This window comes from Salvelinus fontinalis, chromosome 26 (assembly GCF_029448725.1).
Source record: "Salvelinus fontinalis isolate EN_2023a chromosome 26, ASM2944872v1, whole genome shotgun sequence".
NCBI classification, from domain to species: domain Eukaryota; kingdom Metazoa; phylum Chordata; class Actinopteri; order Salmoniformes; family Salmonidae; genus Salvelinus; species Salvelinus fontinalis.
This window is the reverse complement of record NC_074690.1, coordinates 36,149,511-36,168,193: the sequence shown is the minus strand read 5'-3', so window position 1 is coordinate 36,168,193 and position 18,683 is coordinate 36,149,511. Positions and strand designations below refer to the sequence as shown.

The 18,683-nt window shown below is 40.1% G+C and overlaps 1 protein-coding gene across 5 annotated transcripts; it reads left to right on the top strand.

Annotated features, from left to right (window-relative positions):
• The first annotated feature begins 4,583 nt into the window (after positions 1-4,583).
• On the top strand, positions 4,584-18,188 carry LOC129824203 (outer dense fiber protein 2-like). Of its 5 annotated transcripts, none has more exons than XM_055883661.1 (17): positions 4,584-4,853; positions 5,451-5,579; positions 5,678-5,807; positions 5,944-6,075; positions 6,308-6,382; positions 6,930-7,001; positions 8,509-8,625; positions 9,005-9,190; positions 10,747-10,856; positions 11,025-11,160; positions 12,495-12,605; positions 12,745-12,849; positions 14,072-14,230; positions 14,831-14,931; positions 15,189-15,351; positions 15,884-16,009; positions 17,739-18,188. In XM_055883661.1, the coding sequence occupies exons 2-17, from the start codon at positions 5,455-5,457 to the stop codon at positions 17,916-17,918; spliced, it is 2,028 nt and encodes a 675-aa protein (XP_055739636.1). In that variant the 5' UTR covers positions 4,584-4,853; positions 5,451-5,454; the 3' UTR covers positions 17,919-18,188. The 5 variants fall into 5 exon arrangements, with proteins under 5 accessions (XP_055739636.1, XP_055739637.1, XP_055739638.1 ...); XM_055883662.1 differs by having other exon boundaries at positions 5,435-5,579; XM_055883663.1 differs by having other exon boundaries at positions 5,431-5,579.
• The last annotated feature ends 495 nt before the right edge of the window (positions 18,189-18,683 follow it).

Below are 18,683 nucleotides of genomic sequence, written 5' to 3'. Positions count from 1 at the left end.
GGTCAGACTTCGGAGGCGTGCACACCACCCACCACTTACGAGTATATTACTCCCCAATGTCCAGTCTCTAGACAACAAGGTGGACAAAATTAGGGTTGACACGGGTTGCCTTCCAGAGAGACATCAGAGATTGTAACATTCTCTGTTTCACGGTAACATGGCTTTCTTGGGATATGTTGTCGGAGTCAATACAGCCACCGGGTTTCTTCATGCATCGCACCAACATAAATAAACATCTCTCTGGGAAGAAGAAGGGGGGAGGTGTATGCTTCATGATTCATGGTGTAATCATAACAACATACAGGAACTCAAGTATTTTTGTTCACCTGATCTAGAATTCCTTACAATCAAATGCCAAACACATTAGCTCCCAAGACAATTCTCTTAGATTATAGTCACAGCCGTGTATATCACTACCTAGCAGATACCACGATGGCCCTCAAGGAACTTCACTGGACTCTATCTAAACTGGATACCAAATATCCTGAGCTGCTTTTATTGTAGCTGGGGATTTTAACAAAGCTAATTTGAGAACAAGGCTACCTAAATTCTATCAGCGCATTGACTGTAGCACGTACACAGGAAATACACTGGGCCACTGCTACTCTAACTTCCGCGATGCATACAAGGCCCTACCCCACTCTCCCTTCTACAGTGTAGTTATTCCATCCGCAAGGCAATCAAACATGTGAAATGTCGCAATTCAAGTGGAGTCGCAATTCAACGACCCAGACACGAGACGTATGTGGCAGGGTCTACAGGCAATTACAGACTACAAAAAGAAAATCAGCCACGTCACGGACACCGACGCCTTGCTTCCAAACAAACTAAACACCTTCTTTGCCCGCTTTGAGGATAATACAATGCCACCGACGCGGCTCGCTACCAAGGACTGCGGACCCCCCCTTTCCTTCTCTATGGCCGACGTAAGATATTTAAATGTGTTAACCCTCGCAAGGCTGCTGGCCCAGACGGCATCCCTAGCTGCGTCCTCAGAGCATCCACAGACCAGCTGGTTGGTGTGTTTACGGACATACTCAATCGCTCCCTACCTCAGTCTGCTATCCCTACATGCTTCTAGATGGCCACCATTGTTCCTGTACCCAAGAAAGCAAAGATAACTGAACTAAATGACTATCGCCCTGTAGCACTCACTTCTGTCATCATGAAGTGCTTTGAGAGACTAGTGAAGGATAAAATCACCTCCAACTTACCTGCCACCCTAAACCCACTTCAGTTTGCATACCGCACCAACAGGTCCGCAGACGATGCAATCGCCATTACACTGCACACTGCCCTATACCATCTGGACAAGAGGAATACCTATGTAAGAATGCTGTTCATTGACTACAGTTCACCATTCAACACCATATACCCTCAAAGCTCATCATTAAGCTTGAGGCCCTGGGTCTGAACAGATGGAGAAGATGGAGCAGATGGAGCACCCAGCAGATGGAGAACCCCCGTATCCAAATTGATGGGACAGCAGTGGAGAAGGTGGAAAGTTTTAAGTTCCTCTACGTACACATCACAGACAAACTGAAATAGTCCACCCACACAGACAGTGTGGTGAAGAAGGCACAACAGCGCCTCTTCAACCTGAGGCTGAAGAAATGTGGCTTGTCCCCTAAAAGCCTCACAAACTTTTACAGATGCACAATTGAGAGGATCCTGTCTGGCTGTATCACCACCTGGTACGACAACTGCACCGCCCTCAACCGCAGGGCTCTCCAGAGGGTGGTGCGGTCTGCACAATGCATCACCGGGTGCAAACTACCTGCCCTCCAGGACACCTACAGCACCCGATGTCACAGGAAGGCCAAAAAGTTCATCAAGGACATCAACCACCCAAGCCACTGCATGTTCACCCCGCTACCATCCAGAAGACATGGTCGGTACAGGTGCATGAAAGCTGGGCCCAAGAGACGGAAAAACTTCTATCTCAAGGCCATCAGACTGTTAAACAGCCATCACTAACACAGAGAGGCTGCTGCCTACATACAGAGTCAAATCATTAGCCACTTTAATAAATGGATCACTAGTCACTTTAAAAAATGCCACTTTAATAATGTTTACATATCTTGCATTACTCATCTCATATGTATATACTGTATTTTATACCATCTATTGCATTTTGCCTATGCCGCTCGGCCATCACTCATCCATATATTGAATTGTACATATTCTCATTTCATCCCTTTACATTTGTGTGTATTAGGTAGTTGTTGTGAAATTGTTAGATATTACTGCACTGTCGAAACTAGAAGAACAAGGATTTCGCTACACTCGCATTAACATCTGTTAACCATGTCTATGTGACCAATAAAATTTGACTTGATGATGAATTGATTTGAAGTGCCCAACCAAGAAGCCTCAAGGTCATTGGCCACACATAAATTTAAAAAACACGAAAATTGTGCTGTTTGGATTGCCTAATAGAAGTCATTTGAAATTATTTATACTTTTACTTTTGATACTTAAAACCTCTCTAGGGTACGTGAGCATTAGGGTCCCACCTCTTCAACAGCCAGTGAAACTGCTGGGCGCCAAATTCAAATACAGAAATACTCATTATAAAAATAACAAAACATATTTTACATAGGTTTAAAGATTAACTTCTTGTGAATCCAACCACGGTGTCAGATTTAAAAAATGCTTTACGGCGAAAGCATACCTTACGATTATTTGAGAACATAGCCCAGCAGACAAATCATTACAAACAGTAACCAGCCAAGTAGAAGAGTTAGACAAGTCAGAAATAGAGATAAAATGAATCCCTTACCTTTGATGATCTTCATATGGTTGCACTCAGCAGACATTCATTTACTCAATAAATGTTCCTTTTGTTCGATAAAGTCTCTTTATATTCAAAAAACTCTGTTTTGTTCGCGCGTTTTCTTCAGTAATCCACAGGCTCAAACGCAGTCAAAACAGGCAGACAAAAAATCCAAATTGTATCCGTAAAGCTAAATAATCGATAATATTTCAACCGGACAATAACGTCGTCAATAGAAAAGGTAAACAAGAAAGGCACTCTCTCGGTCGTGCGCATGAAAAAGCTCTGTGGCACTTTAGGGTCCACTCATTCAGACTGCTCTTACTTCCTAATTTTATACAAGCCTGAAACAATTTCTAAAGACTGTTGACATCTAGTGGAAGGCATAGGAACTGCAATTTGAGTCCTAAGTCAATGGATACGTGTAATGGCATTGAATAGAAAACTACAAAAACAAAACAAAACTACTTCCCGAATTGATTTTTCTCAGGTTTTCGCCTGCCAAATCAGTTCTGTTATACTCACAGACACTATTTTAACAGTTTTGGAAACTTTAGAGTGTTTTCTATCCAAATCTACCAGTTATATGCATATCATATATTCTGGGCCCGAGAAGCAGGCAGTTTAATTTGGGCATGCTTTTCATCCAAAATTCTGAATGCTGCCCCCTACCCTAGAGAAGTTTTAAGTATATGTTTACAATTACATTTACTTTTAACACTTAAGTATATTTAAAACCAAATACTTTTGGACTTTTACTCAAATAGTATTTTATGGGGTGACATTCATTTTTACTTTTTTCACCACTGCTCAATTGTCAGTAGAAACCACATTTGTTTAAACAAGTCAGCCATATCAGCTATGTTTTTTAAAAAGGAAGTAAATGAGGCTGAATTAACTGTTTCGGTGTCAGACAAGGCTCCACTGATAGCCAGGTGTAGCAGTGGTAAGGTGTTGGGACTATCATATTGCATTGACACTACCATCTCACAAGGGAATGACCGCAGCAGGTAACGTAACGGTATTGTTTGTTGTCGTTCTTAAAATTCTAATTCTATATTGCGCCAAATTGTCTTTACACCCTATGTTCCATAACGTTGGAATGGAATATATTAATGTTATTTCTAGCTACTAATCAGAAACTGCACCATAAATCCAGCTGCATATCGAATGTTGTGATTACATAAAGGCCATTTACTTTGGCAAATGGCAGGAGTGGGATATTAGCTAATAAGTCTGGTACCTATACTATCATTGATGGCTTCCACCATTTTAATGTAGTCAACTGGGTGGAACTTCCAACTTCATTGGCTGATCCCTCCTGGTGACCCTGTTGGAGTCATGTCCAACCAGGTCATCAGGAGGGTTCAGCCAATCGTGAAGAAAATTGACTACTTCAAAATGGAGATAGCCTCAATGGCGCTGCCCATGCTGTTATTGGACCCTATAACGGCACCTATACAAACATGAGTCCTCAATGGTCCCCTCCAAACGTGGATGCCACTTGACTTCACTGTACTAGCACAGACTACTCAAACTGTCTTTGGTACTAGCATTTGAATCCCGTGCAGCTTTCATTCGGTTTGACTCGAAATATTTTAACACAGAAAATCTATGTGGATGGGTTAAATCAACCTCCAACGTTCATTTGGTTTACTAACAACAATCACGCTCTAGTCTACTTGGGTTTGTTTACGTTACGTCCACACGTCAAATGTCTTAGCCAATCACGAATCACAGAACAAGTAGGCGGGACTCAAATTAACCAATGGATGCAACGAACGCCATTCGTTTCTTACGGTCGTCACTAATTACCACAAACAGAAAGTCATAAACTCCGCCTATTTCTACAATGTATCTTATTAAAATCAGATTTTAAACCTAACCTTAACCGCACTGCTAACTGTATGCCTAACCCTAACTTTAAATGAAGACCAAAAAGCTCATTTTTATTTTCATACATTTTTACGATTTAGCCACTCTGTGGCTGGGGTAACTAGTGACAACCGTTTTCTACAGAGAGCATCAGCTGTTGAATAGCAGTAGCACAAAACAAAAGACACGGTAGTGAATGAAGGTAAAAAACAAACAAATTTAATTCGAAATCTCACCATACCAATTTAGCTAGATACTTCTTGATCATAGGATATGTGTCTTGGGTTTGAATTTGCTTTCCAACTTCGCAATTCAACCTACCTGGCCAAATTAGCTAGGTACAGTAGCTAACTTGAACTTGTTCTGTTCAGCTTGCTAGCATACTGTAGATACCAAAGGTTGTGTTGCTAATTAACTCTGAAGTGAAGGTCAGAATGGATCAGCTCAGCTAGAAGGTAATGGTAAAAAGAACACGCACTGTTTGTAGCCTGACAATACATAATATTAGAGGAAATAGCTAGTCATTGAGTGAGACAAATGGAACAGTTCAGTGTTGTCTTGGACCGGTTAGTTAAATAAAATTCTACTGTAGCTATACGTGCATTATATTGTACACTGATGTTGTCTGTGTCTATGTTATCGTATGCTGTCTATTCACCAATATTTTTCATAATTTCCTTGTCATTACAGTTGTCTAGTGTATTTTATTAGAAAATGAGAATAGGATTATTATAGGAAAGCAGGCATGGAAAAGTAGTCATGTAAGCCTAACCATATAGCCAGTCCTCTGATCCACCAGAGCCATGTCTTCTGAGGATCCCTTCCAGGACTCTCTAGATGATGATCTAGACGGCTTCTCAGAGCCTGGGAGAGGGAGCAGGATACGCAGCAGTGTCTACACAAAAACCCCAGAGATGGAGAGTAACTGGTGAGGTCCATGAGATACACACACACACTAGCCCACAAACAGCTTTCAGTGTGGAGCCACCTGTTTTCTAATCCTCTCTCTTTTGTCGTTATACTTAGTTATGGAGACTATGGAGCCACCGGCGGCAAAAGTCCCCTGATGAAAACATTGATGGATGCAGAAGCAGCGGCCAACTCTGCAGCTGTACAGCTCATGTCGTTCAAGGAGACCCTGGAGGATGATTTTGCCGTATGTGAAGTCCTTTGTAATTGATGTGCTTACAGTGTAACTGTCTTTATTTTGAGATGCACAACATGATATCAAAAAGTTCAATTCGTTAACAATTGTTAAAAAGCAGAATTGAATTCATCCTTCTATTATAAAGGACTCAAGACACTCTGCCTCTGATAACCGGCGGATGTCAAGGCAGAGAGGCCTTCTACTGGAGAAGTTGGAGGTTTTTAAACGGATTAACAAGTCTGTTCGACAGCAACTCAAAGACCTGCAGGATGCAGAGGTTGGTCTTATCAACCAGTTATAATCTGATGACTAATGACTACTACTTTGGAGGACTGTCAGGTGGCAATTTATAAGGGGGTCATGCTTATGACAAGTTTTACAATGCATTATAACTGCAACATCATGCATTAAACTGTACTTGTGGACTAAAGTCAACTGCAACTTTGTCTTTTTAACTGTTGCTTGAAATAACATGATTTGACTACCTCTTTTTGTCTCCTTTTTATTAGGCATCTCGAATGGAGACAGACAAACACATTGATCTCTTACTAAAGAAGCTTACGCAGGCTGAGTGTGATAATCTGGTACATTTCTCCTCATTTGGGTAAAAAAAAAAGAGAACTTCATACACTCCAGACCTGTATTTAAACACTGACAAATTGACATAGCGGTGCCAAGGCTGAAGATTTTATATGGTCTGCCAACATGTTCTACATTTTACATTTTAGTCATTTAGCAGACACTCTTATCCAGAGCGATTTTACAGGAGCAATTAGAGTTAAGTGCCTTGCTCAAGGACAGATTTTTCCCCTAGTCGGCTCGGGGATTCAAACCAGCAACCTTTTGGTAACTGGCCCAACGCTCTTAACTGCTAGGCTACCTGCCACCTAGAAGGTAAGGTAATTCAGTGCAGTAGTTTAGATGGCCCAATGGGTTGAAACATGGTGCTAGCTAGATTAAGGTTGGGGATTTGATTCAACCCTGCATGGGCCACATGTACTGAACTTGTTTGCTAACTTTGTAAGACACTTGGGATAGAAAAGCATCTGCTCCTGTTCACTATACGCATTTGTCATTTTACAGTTGTACTGTGAGTAAGATCAAATGTTTTTGTTCTTTTGTTTCCACCAGCATTTGAAAAGAAATTTGAATGATAAAGAAAAAATGGTGGACGAACTGATGGGTTTGCGGAAGAAAGAAATGGTAAGCTTTGGGCTTTAATTTCACATGAAATACAGTCACATCTGAAATTATTGGCACCCTTGATAAAGATTAGCAAAAATTACTGTATAAAATAAATAATACAAATACCGAGCTATATTTTATGCTCCAAAAAATTGGGAAATTATATTATTTTATACAATTGCAATACAATACAAAAAATAAATAATTATCATATGCATTAACGTTCTACTTTTTAAGTCAATCTCAGTTTAAGGAACTGTATTGTGGCCTTTCATGGTTTCCTGTTTCACTGGGGTATAAAAATGAGGTAACACGCATGTAAAATCCATTTGTCATCCATCACCAAGGGGAAAGGCAAAGCACTCACAAATGAAAAGAGAAAAATTATTGTTGACTTTCATAAATCAGGCAATAGGTACAAAAACATTACTGAAAAAACAAATATATCACTATTAAGGGCAACAATGAAGAAGTTTAAAACCACTGGAACAGTGGTAAACTTGCCTTCTAGAGGACCCAAGTGCATGTTGTCCCCACGCACAGTGGGGAAGATGGTTCGGGAGGCAAAAGAAGTCCAAGGGCCAGTGTTGGAGAATTACAGAACGCATTGTGGAGTCACAAAGTCTCCAAATCTACATTTAGACACCACCTCCATGCCAATAGTCTGGAAGGGTTGCCATAAAAAGAGCCTTCATTGAGAGAAACCAGCAAATGTAAATGCCTGGAGTTTGCTAAATGTCATTGGCACTTGGATTGGAACCAGTGTTATGGTCAGACGAAAATAAAGCTCTTTGGACTCGCACACCGGGGGTGCGTTTGGCCTCTAAGAAGGATGCATATGCAGAAAATAACCTCATACCTTCTGTAAAATATGGTGGTGGATCTTTGATGTTATGGTGCTGTTTTGCTTCCAATGGTTCTGGGGCCTTTGTCAACGGCATCATGAACTCTACGAAGTAGTAGGTCATTTTAGCCAAAAACCTGTTTGCCTCTGCCAGGAGGCTGAAACTTGGCCGCAAGTGGATCTTACAGCAAGACAATATGACCCCAAGCACACGTCAAAATCCACAAAGAAATAGTTAATTTACCACAAAATCAACATTTTGCAATGGCCATTTTCATTGAAAACCTGTGGTTTGAATTGAAAGCAGTTCATATGCTCAGACCGAAGGATATCGAGGAACTGGAAAGATTCTATATGAAGGAATGGTTGGTCTAAGATCCCTCCCAATGTGTTCTTCAATATCATAAGACATTATAGAAAAAGGCCAACCACCCTTATCCTTGCAAGCAATTGTATTAATGTAAAATAATATAATAAAAAAATGTTATTTGAGCCTACAATATATAGTATCTCAGTATTTGTATTTATTTTATACTGTGTTTTTTGCTCATTTTTATCAAGCGTGCCAATCATTTTGGATGTGACTACATTTTGTACATGATAAAACACATTGACAAAGGTACAAATCATACTGTACGAAAGCCGTGCCCTCACATCTCTTTCTGCTTTGATGCTCCACAGGAGAACACAGAGAATGCGGTCCATGCCACCAAGTCTGTGGAGACCACACGTGCTCACCTGCAGAGCCAGCTACACAGCAAAGAGGCCGACAACAACCATCTCACCGTGCAGCTCCGGGTAACACACAAGTTCAGGCATCAGTCTATTAGTCAGTCAATCAATCACTATGTTGTCCGAGTTGGGAAAGGTGTATTTCTAAGCCTTAACCATTCTGTCTGTAAAATAAGACACAGGTAAAGTAAAGGACGTCGTTTGCAGTCAGTATTATGCTTCCAGCCTGTGTGTGTGATGTCTGGGACAGTTGGGAAGAAAGACAACAAAAAGTATACATTTCTGTTTCACAAAGAATAGTGGGCAATAGTCTTCTACAACCCATTCAAGACGGACGTCGTCCATGAGTGAAATCCTGTTTGTTTTCACCAGGCTAGAGATAAGTATTTAGATATGTTGAAAGATTAAACAGTCAGTGTTTGTTCCCTGTCTTTCTTTCTCCCAGGGTTTGGAGAGGCAGCTGACTGAGCAGAAGCTGGAGATAGATGGTTTGAGGGGGGAGATCTCCAGTGTGTCTGAGAAGGCAGAACAGGAGAAAGAGGGCCTGAAGAAGGCCACCCGTGCCCAAAAACAGAGGGCCGAGAGGTTCGAAGCTGCTGTGGATAAATGTTACACTCAGCTGAGGGAGAAGGTATGTATGGGTAATGTTGGGAGTCAGTTTGGTGGTCATCATTTTCTCTTCACCACTGTTTTGTTCAGGCTGGAGAACATGTTTTGAAACCAGGAGAAACTACATTAACTTTTCCAATAATACCACAGCTTTTTAAACTGTATTTTTGTAATACTTTTTATTTATTGGTTTTAGATCACAATAGAATCCCAACAAGGATATACACATTTACCCCCCCCCCCCCCCCCCAACCTGAAAAGGAAATAATTAACCTAAACAGGCCAACAATCAGCATTTCATAAAATAATATACACACATTTGCATTTCTACAGTCGCATACATGCACCCATTGTCACACACATCCACCGGCACACACACACACACACACACACACACACGTGTCCACCCACACCCGTCTGTTTAAAACATGTACATTTTATCTCCTGTTAGGGCCTATAAATATTTGACAATATAATGTCAGTTTTTTACACTTCTTCCCATCGTATCTCAAATAGTCATTTGGTTTCTTATTCTATGGGTTATCATTTAACATACTATAGATTTCATTATTTTTTTCTTTCCAATTGCTTATTTGTGGTGCCAGGGGTTTAAGCCAGTTTCTAGTAATCTGTTTAAGTGCTGTTATTCTCAGAATTCTGAAAAGGTACTTATCATATTGGAGGACCAGTGTATGAGAGGTTCTCTCTAGGAACATGTGTTCTGGATTTAGAGAACGTGAGTGTTCAAGCGTATCATTCAGTACTTTATATACTTCGGTCCAGAAATGATTGAGGACTGGGCAGGAATATAGTATGTGGATGTGATTAGCCCTGCTCTCGCCACGGTTACGCAAGCAATTTGGTGTGATGTCACAGTTGTATTGTTGTTGTATTATAGGAGTTCTGAAACATCTTGACTGAATTTTCCAAGAGTATTCCCTACAGAGTAGAGAGTTAGTTGTCTTGGACTTGTTCTTCTAGATACAGTGGGGATAACAAGTATTTGATACACTGTTGATTTTGCAGGTTTTCCTACTTACAAAGCATGTAGAGGTCTGTCATTTTTTTTATCATAGGTACACTTCAACTGTGAGAGACGGAATCTAAAACAAAAATCCAGAAAATCACATTGTATGATTTTTAAGTAATTAATTTGCATTTTATTGTCTGGCAACTGCTACCATACCCCATTCAAAGTCACTGAAATTGTTTGTCTTGCCCATTCACCCTCTGATTGGCACACATACACAACCCATGTCTTGATTGTCTCAAGGCTTAAAACTCCTTCTTTAACCTGTCCTCCCCTTCATCTACACTGATTTGAAGTGAATTTAACAGGTGACATTAAGTTATCATAGCATTCACCTGGGCAGTCTATGTCATAGAAAGAGCCGAGTTGAGTTCCTAATGTTTTGTACACTCATTGTATTTTTGTCTAACGGTTCCATACTTAAAATTAAGATGGAAGGCTTTTCTACTTTTGCTACGGTGTTCCCTACTGAACGCGACCCAGGTATTCCGTTGTTCCTTGCCAGTGACAGTAAACTGATTTATGTTACGTGGCATGATGACATGTAGGATGTTCAGCTGGCGGAGGCTTGTTCAGAGAGGGACACATGGAGGAGACAACAGGAGCAGAAGACAAATGCCAGAATTCTGCTTGATGCACAGATAGGACTACTGAAAGGGTAGGTCATTTCTCATTTTGACCTGGACACATAAAGTCTGGCATATTGTTAATCCAGGTCTTTGAGGCAATAAATGTTGTTCTTTTAATGTTTAAAGCTTTTCAGATTTTCTCCTCACAGAAAGTAGAAGTGGGCAAGTGGCAATTGCTTATTGATGTGTCATTACAGCCAAATAGCAGACATTACTGCAAAGCTACAGAAGGAGAGGGAGGAATTCACTGCTGCAAATGAGGTCTTACTGCTAAAAGTGGAAAAACTCAACGCTGAAAACGGAGACATTGGCCTTGAGAACGCAACCCTTAAGGTAGGACAATTAAACACCAATATAGACCTTTAAGTTGTGTATGCACCAACCAAAAACTATTGATTTACTTCACCTTGAGCCATAGATTAGCCCCAAATTATCTAAACTACCACATCTATAAACAAATGTTGTAAACTATTACATCTAATTGCTTAGATAACAAACCTAGCTCTACTGCTTTTTAATTTGTGTACCTTTTCTGTTTATTCTAACATGTAAAACTTCTTCCCACCTTAAAACAGGATGATATGTTTATACACTCCCCTCTATAGGTATTTGGACAGTGACGTTAACATTTTACATTTGGCTCTATACTCCAGAATTTTGGACAGTACAGAATCTCACCTTTTTTATTTGAGGGTTTTTCCATGCATGTTTTACCGTTTAGAAATGAAAACACTTTATATGTCTAGTCCACCCATTTGAAGAAGTCATAAGTATTTTGGACAAATTCACATATAGTGTATTAATGTAGTAAAAAGTTTGGTATTTGGTCCCATATTCCTTGCACTCAATGACTACATCAAGCTTGTGACTACAAACTCGTTGGATGCATTTGCAGTTTGTTTTGGTTGTGTTTCGGGTTATATTTTACCCAAAAGGAACGGAATGGTGAAAGTAAGAATAGAAGATGTTTCTGAACACTTCTACATGAATGTGCATGCTACTATGATCATGGATAATCATGAATGAATCGTGAATAATCATGAGTAGGAAGGCTTACAGTGGTAGAAATAGCATACCTTCTGAAAATGCTAACCTTCCCTGTTATTGGTAATGATGAGCGGTTAGCATGTTCTGTTTTACCCTCTGTAACCTTCTCACTCATCATTATTCATGATTCATTCCTGATTTTTCCTAATCATGGCATTATCAGGATTAATTTACATGCGTTCAGAAACATCTTACCTACTCACTTAGAAATAATTACTCATTATGCAGTTCCTATTAGGCAAAACATGATCTAAACACAACTACAACAGTCTCACAAGCTTGACATAGTCATTGTGTGGCAGGAATGCCGGACTAAATACTACACTTTTCATCACTTTAAAACACTTTAAGGAAATTTGTCCAAATACTTATGACTTCTTCAAATGGGGGGACTAGATACATAAAGTGCTTCCATATCCAAACAGTAAAACAGATTTGTATGAATATACCCTCAAATAAAATGTCACCTGATCTAAAATGCTAGAGCCCAGAGCCACATTTTAAAATGTTAGCTTCACTGTCCAGACATATATGGAGGGGGAGTGTATGTATGATTATTAATATGTGGTTTGTTCCCACCATGTTCAGGATTCTATTTGTGTATTTATCTCCGGTTCCAGGCGTCCATCGTTGAGTTGGAGCTGCAGCTGGTCCATTCTAAAGCAGCGCTGAAAGAGGAGAGCACCGTCTCACAGGAGAGGAAAGACCAAGCAGAACAGTATCAGAGTCAGGCAGGGATCCCGCACCCCACCACACTTCCAAGTTCCCATACTTACTCAATCCTATACGAATGTATTGAGAGACTAAAAGGTAAGGCAGCAGCTGTCTGTTTTATTCACCTCGTATTGCCTCACATCTCACATCTCTCAGGTGGCAGAGCTTCAAATGGAGGTGGAGGATCTGAGAATAAAGTTGGAGGGTTTTCTGAGGGAAGCAGAGAACATCAGAGAAGGAAGAGATGCGGAAGTGAAGAAGGTAAAGTCTTCTGTTTGCGACATTCAAATCAAAGTTTCTTTGTCACGTGCGCCCCGAATACAACAGGTGTAGACCTTACAGTGAAATGCTTACTTACAGGCTCTAACCAACAGTGAAAAAAAGGTATTAGGTGAACAATAGGTAAGTAAAGAAATAAAAACAACAGTTAAAAGACAGTGCAAAATAACAGTAGCGAGGCTATATATAGTAGCGAGGCTATAACAGTAGCTAGGCACCGGTTAGTCGGGTTGATTGAGGTAGTATGTACATGTAGATATGGTTAAAGTGACTATGCATATCTTTATCGGAGAGTAGCAGTAGCGTAAAAGAGGGGGTGGTGGGTGGCGGGACACAATGCAGATATCCCGGTTAGCCAATGTGCGGGGGCACTGGTTGGTCAGCCCAATTGAGGTAGTATGTACATAAATGTATAGTTAAAGTGACTATGCATATATGATAAACCGAGAGTAGTAGTAGCAGCATTGTCTTAAAGGGATAATTCTGGATTTTGGCAATGAGCTGGCATGCTAGTAGATAACCATAGACTTCCAGTCATTGTGCTAAAGCTAGCTAGCATTGGCTCGCAAAACTACCCCTAACTTTCTTCATACTGGACACCGACCTTCAAAATTAAAGCAAGAGAGGGCTCACTCAACAGAATAGAATATCAAATTGCTTGAAATAGTTTGAGACACAAACACTACTTGGTTCAGTAAAATTAAAATGAATGATATATCCTCTGTGTTTTGATATTTGTTTACTAACATTTGTAGTTGTTTCTGGTCTTTCTAGTACCCACACATTGCTTCCTAAAGGCTTTGCCTGTGCTGTTAACCATTTCAAAGTGCACAGCTTCACATTTTTCCTCGTTGTAAAAACCAACGTATGCTGTCATTTAGAATTCAGTGATCACTGGGGTTCCCTAGTCTGCATCCTAACTATGGTTCAACTATCGACACGTCAGTTTAACAGGACTGGAACTTAACTGCTGCTTCTGATTAAACCTCATTTTGTTGAAAGACTTCAAAAGATTCACTCTGAGAGAAAAAAACACATCAGTGGTGAATGGCCAAGCCCTGCTTCTGCATACATTACCTATGCTTCAGTTACCAGTCAGGGTCCTGTCGGTGAAAGCTACTCAGAGAGGTGCAGCCAATCAGTCATTAACATTTCTCTGCTCCCCTGCCTTGCCGGCCTGCACGCCCCTCCCCCGGGACCCCAGGTGAGGCTGGAGCTGGAGGGGCGCGTGAGGGAACTGGAAGAGTACCCCGAGTTACTGAGCACCGCGGAGCAGAGTCTGGCGGAGTGCCAGGACAACCTGAGGCGCTCAGAGAAGAGATGTGCAGACAAGGCAGAGGCCATTAGACAACTGCAGGTTAAGGTGTGCGTATAGCCGTAAGACGAAATGTAATTTGTAGATGGGCAAGTAAGCACTGAGGTGGTGGAGTACAGTATCTACCACCAGATGTCAGTCAAACCCTATGTATGGTTTCCCATTATACTGTTATAATTATATCTCAATGTTATTATAGTGCATCCCTCGGTCCTGCTTTGAGTTGGTGTTGAGGTTTGTGATTGGATGTACTTGGATTGCAGTAAAATAAAGTTAGGTCAAAAGCCCTATGTGCCCCTTTTGTAGTTTGTGTGTTTGTAAAGCTGTGATGGTCACCTTTAAACTGTTTTAAAATGTGTTTCTATGGATGTTTCATCACTGTTCAATCAATGCTTGCTTGAATGTTGCTCATATCACCGGTGCACAGTGTTGTGTGCTGTGTTGGTGACTTGATAAGCCAATGTAATTTCAGTAATTGCATGGTGCAACTCTTTGTGGTGTTGTACTGTATATGTTTGAACCCTCATTCAAGTCCCCATTAGTCAAGACTATTCAACTGAACATACATTCAGCATCTATGATATCATTGAGTCATAGTCCAACTAAAAAATGTTGCCTAACCACAAGGCATGATTATTGTGCGTCCAGGTGGAGAGACAAGGGGAGAAGATGAGGTCGTCGGTGGACATGAAAGAGTCTATCCACGAGGCCAACTCACAGCTACGGCAAAAATTGGATGCTCTTCAAAAGTAAAATTGTTACTTTTTCTTCTTTTGAAAGAATTAATACATTCTTCCGTTTTGCTTTTTGTTTTCCAAACTAGATTCCTCTGTATTTCTCATGTCAAAGTACATTAGTGACATTGAAGATGTATTGTTTTTTTTAAATACGTTTTTAAGCCTGCCCTGGGTGAATTCTGAAATGTTAATGTACTGCTTGTGACTGGGTATGGGTTACGAATGTGTTGTGAATGTGTTCCTTGTGTATTGCCGATGATGTATTCCAGGCAGATGGAGGAGCTTCATGGGGAGAACCAGGAGCTGATCCGTAGGCTGGCAGGGCAGGAGGAGGCGCTACACTACAGCAGCAGGCAGCTAGAACAGCGCTCAGCAGACTGCCAGGCTCTCAACAGACAACTGGAGGCAGCAGTGGCCGATGTCAGGCAACAGGTACTCAGGGGTTAAAGTTCTCCGTCACTGCGATGGATTTTCCTCGTAATTATTTTATTTATTTTTTAGGTTTTAGATTGAAAAGGACTGGAATTGGTCAAACTTGAAGTTTAAAACATGTACAAAATGATCCTATTTCCTTAAAAGCATGATGTTCATTATGCAGGTTAACCTGGCCCCAGACAATGGATCTGAGATCGGCCTAAGTTTCAGTCATGGGATTCTTTTTCGCTTTAACCCCTAGGTACTGTGTGATAGCTCCTGGATAGGATATTTAATGTGTGGATGTGGACAGTATTTAATGCTCATACACTCAGCATATGATTTTATTCAAATCTGTTGTATGTGTATATAGAAGCAAATTCAAATGCTCAGAATAAAGGTTCATATTAAGTGGAACCAGTGTTCACCGAAGGGAATGGAAAGGCACAGAAGGCGATTTGAAGATGGTGTTTTTTAGGGGATAAGTTTCTGTCGATTGTGTGGTTTTCTTTTTGACACATCTCATAATCTTTATTTGTCTCATGCCAAGGTTTCCAAAGTAAAAGACAAAGCCGTCTCCAGAGAAAGTTCCCTTCAGACCAGAATCCTGGAGCTGGAGGCTGAGAAGAGCAGAAGAGAGAATGAGCTGAAACATATGAAACAAAGCAAGCAGTCAGTAAGTACCAGACACAATCACATACAGTGCCTTCAGAAAGAATTCACATCCCTTGACTTTTTCCACATTGTGTTGCTTTACAGACAAATTTAAAATGTATTACGTTTTTTTTTTGTGTGTGACTGGCCTACACACAATACCCCATATTGTCAGTGGAATTATGTGTTTCGACATTTTTACAAATTTAATAAAAAATGCAAAGCTGAAATGTCTTGAGTAAGTATTGAACCTCTTTTTTATGGCAAGCCTAAATAATTTAAGGAGTAGAAATGGGCTTTACAAGTCCGATAATAAGTTGCATGGACTCTGTGTAATAATAGTTTTATTTAATTTTTGAATGACAACATCATCTCTGTACCGCACACATACAATTATCTGTAAGGTCCCTCAGTCGAGCTGTGAATTTCAAACACAGATTCAACCAAAGACCAGGGAGGTTTTCCAATGCCTCGCAAATAAGGGTACCTATTGGTAGATTGGTACAAAAAATAAAAGCAGATATTGAATATCCCTTTGAGCATGGTGAAGTTATTAATTCCATTTTGGATGGTGTATCAATACACCCAGTCACTACAAAGATACAGGCTTCCTTCCTAATTCAGTTGCCAAAGAGGAAGGAAACCGCTCAGTGATTTTCCCCATGATGCAACATTTTGAGTTTAATGGTTGTGATAGGGGAAAACTGAGGATGGATCAACAACATTGCAGTTACTCCACAATGCTAAGCTAATTGACAGGGTGCAAAGAAGGAAGCATGTACATAATAAAAATATTCCAAAACATGCATCCTGTTTGCAACAAGGCATTAAAGTAATACTGAAAAATTGTGGCAAAGCAATACACGTTTTGTCCTGAACACAAAGTGTTATGTTTGGGGCAAATCCAATACATTACTGAGTACCACTCTCCATATTTTGAAGCATAGTGGTGGCTGCATCATGTTATTGTAATCATTAAGGGCTTGTGAGTTTTTCAGGATAAAAAGAAACGGAATAGAGCTAAGCACAGACAAAAACCTGTTTCAGTCGGCTTTCCACCAGACACTGGGAGGTGAATTCACATTTCAGCAGGACAATAACCTAAAACACAAGGCCAAATCTACACTGGAGTTGCATACCAAGGCCAAATCTATAAAGGAGTTGCTTACCAAGAAGACAGTGAATGTTCCTGAGTGCCCGAGTTACAGTTTTTACTTAAATCTACTTGAAAATCTATGGCAAGACGTGAAAATGGTTCTCTAGCAATGATCAACAACCAATTTGACAGAGCTTGAAGAATTACAAGTATTGACTCAGGGGTGTGTACTTATATAAATGAGATTTAATTTTGAATACATTTGCTAAAATCTCTAAAAACATGCCTTCACTTTGTCATTATAGGGTATTGTGTGTAGATAGCCTACTGCAAACCATGTGACATTTTCCCCCATATCCCTCAAAGCTAATGAGAACACAGTACATTACTTTTTGATGCCATACAATACACAATGAATCAGACCAGTTTTCTATTTTAAAGCATAGTAGTACATACTGTACATTTGTCAGGTCAATGGATTGATTCCTTGGTGAATGAAATCATGTTGTGTTGATAGTAGTAACTGTTGTTTGACCGTGAAGCCTTATTGTCCTATGTGTATGAGCATATTTTATCAGATTGTTGTTTTTACCTTGACTGCACTACAAATGTCCAAATTTGGACAATAAAGAGATTGGTTGTGTTTGCTCTGCAGGCTGAGAAGCAGTTTGAGGTGCGTCTAAAGGACCTGCAGCTCAGCCTGGACCAGTCAAAAAGCCACAAACAGAGCATTCAGAACTACGTCGACTTCCTCAAGAACTCTTACGCCACCATGTTTGACGAGGGACTACCACAGACACCGTCTAGTTTTGAATCATCCTACTTTTTTAAATGATGATTACTCCGGTATGTGTGTTTGCGGTATGTATTGTTGGTTCAATCATGTACAATATATGAGCATTATTTAAGAATAATGTGTTTTGGAGAAGCAATGAATTCGGCACATATGCATTTTATGTCCGATAAAGAAGTCCATGTAAATGTTTATATAGATCAGCTAATACTTTTTTGTCCATTTCTAAATAGAATTTCAATAAAGTTTATAATGGCATATTGTACAGACCGTTTTCATCATAGAATCAAATTACAGAACTGCCACAGCCAATGTGTTTTTCTCGAGTCTTAAGTTTGTATATCACTCTTCGTGCTGTGCAGGATGTGGGAGCCTCTGAGAGCCAGTTTCATGGCCTGTTTTTGGAATCTCACTGTGTCCAGGGTTTTGCTCAGGAGTAGTCTGTCAACACTTTGTTTCTTCTCCTCCTAACGTTATGCAATCTGACGTATTGCCAACATCTGAAAACAAGGTACAGTTGTCAGGCCTGGTTTCATTACAGGATCTCCAGATATCCAATATAGAACCAACAGTCTTGGTTATAGTACCAGTCAAAAGTTTGGACACACCTACTCATTCAAGGGTTTTTCATTACATTTACTATTTTCTACATTGTAGAATAATAGTGAAGACATCACAATTATGAAATAATGCATATGGAATCATGTAGTAAACCAAAAAAAGTGTTAAACAAATCAAAATAGATTTTATATTTGAGATTCTTTAAAGTAGCTATCCTTTGCCTTAATGACCGCTTTGCACACTCTT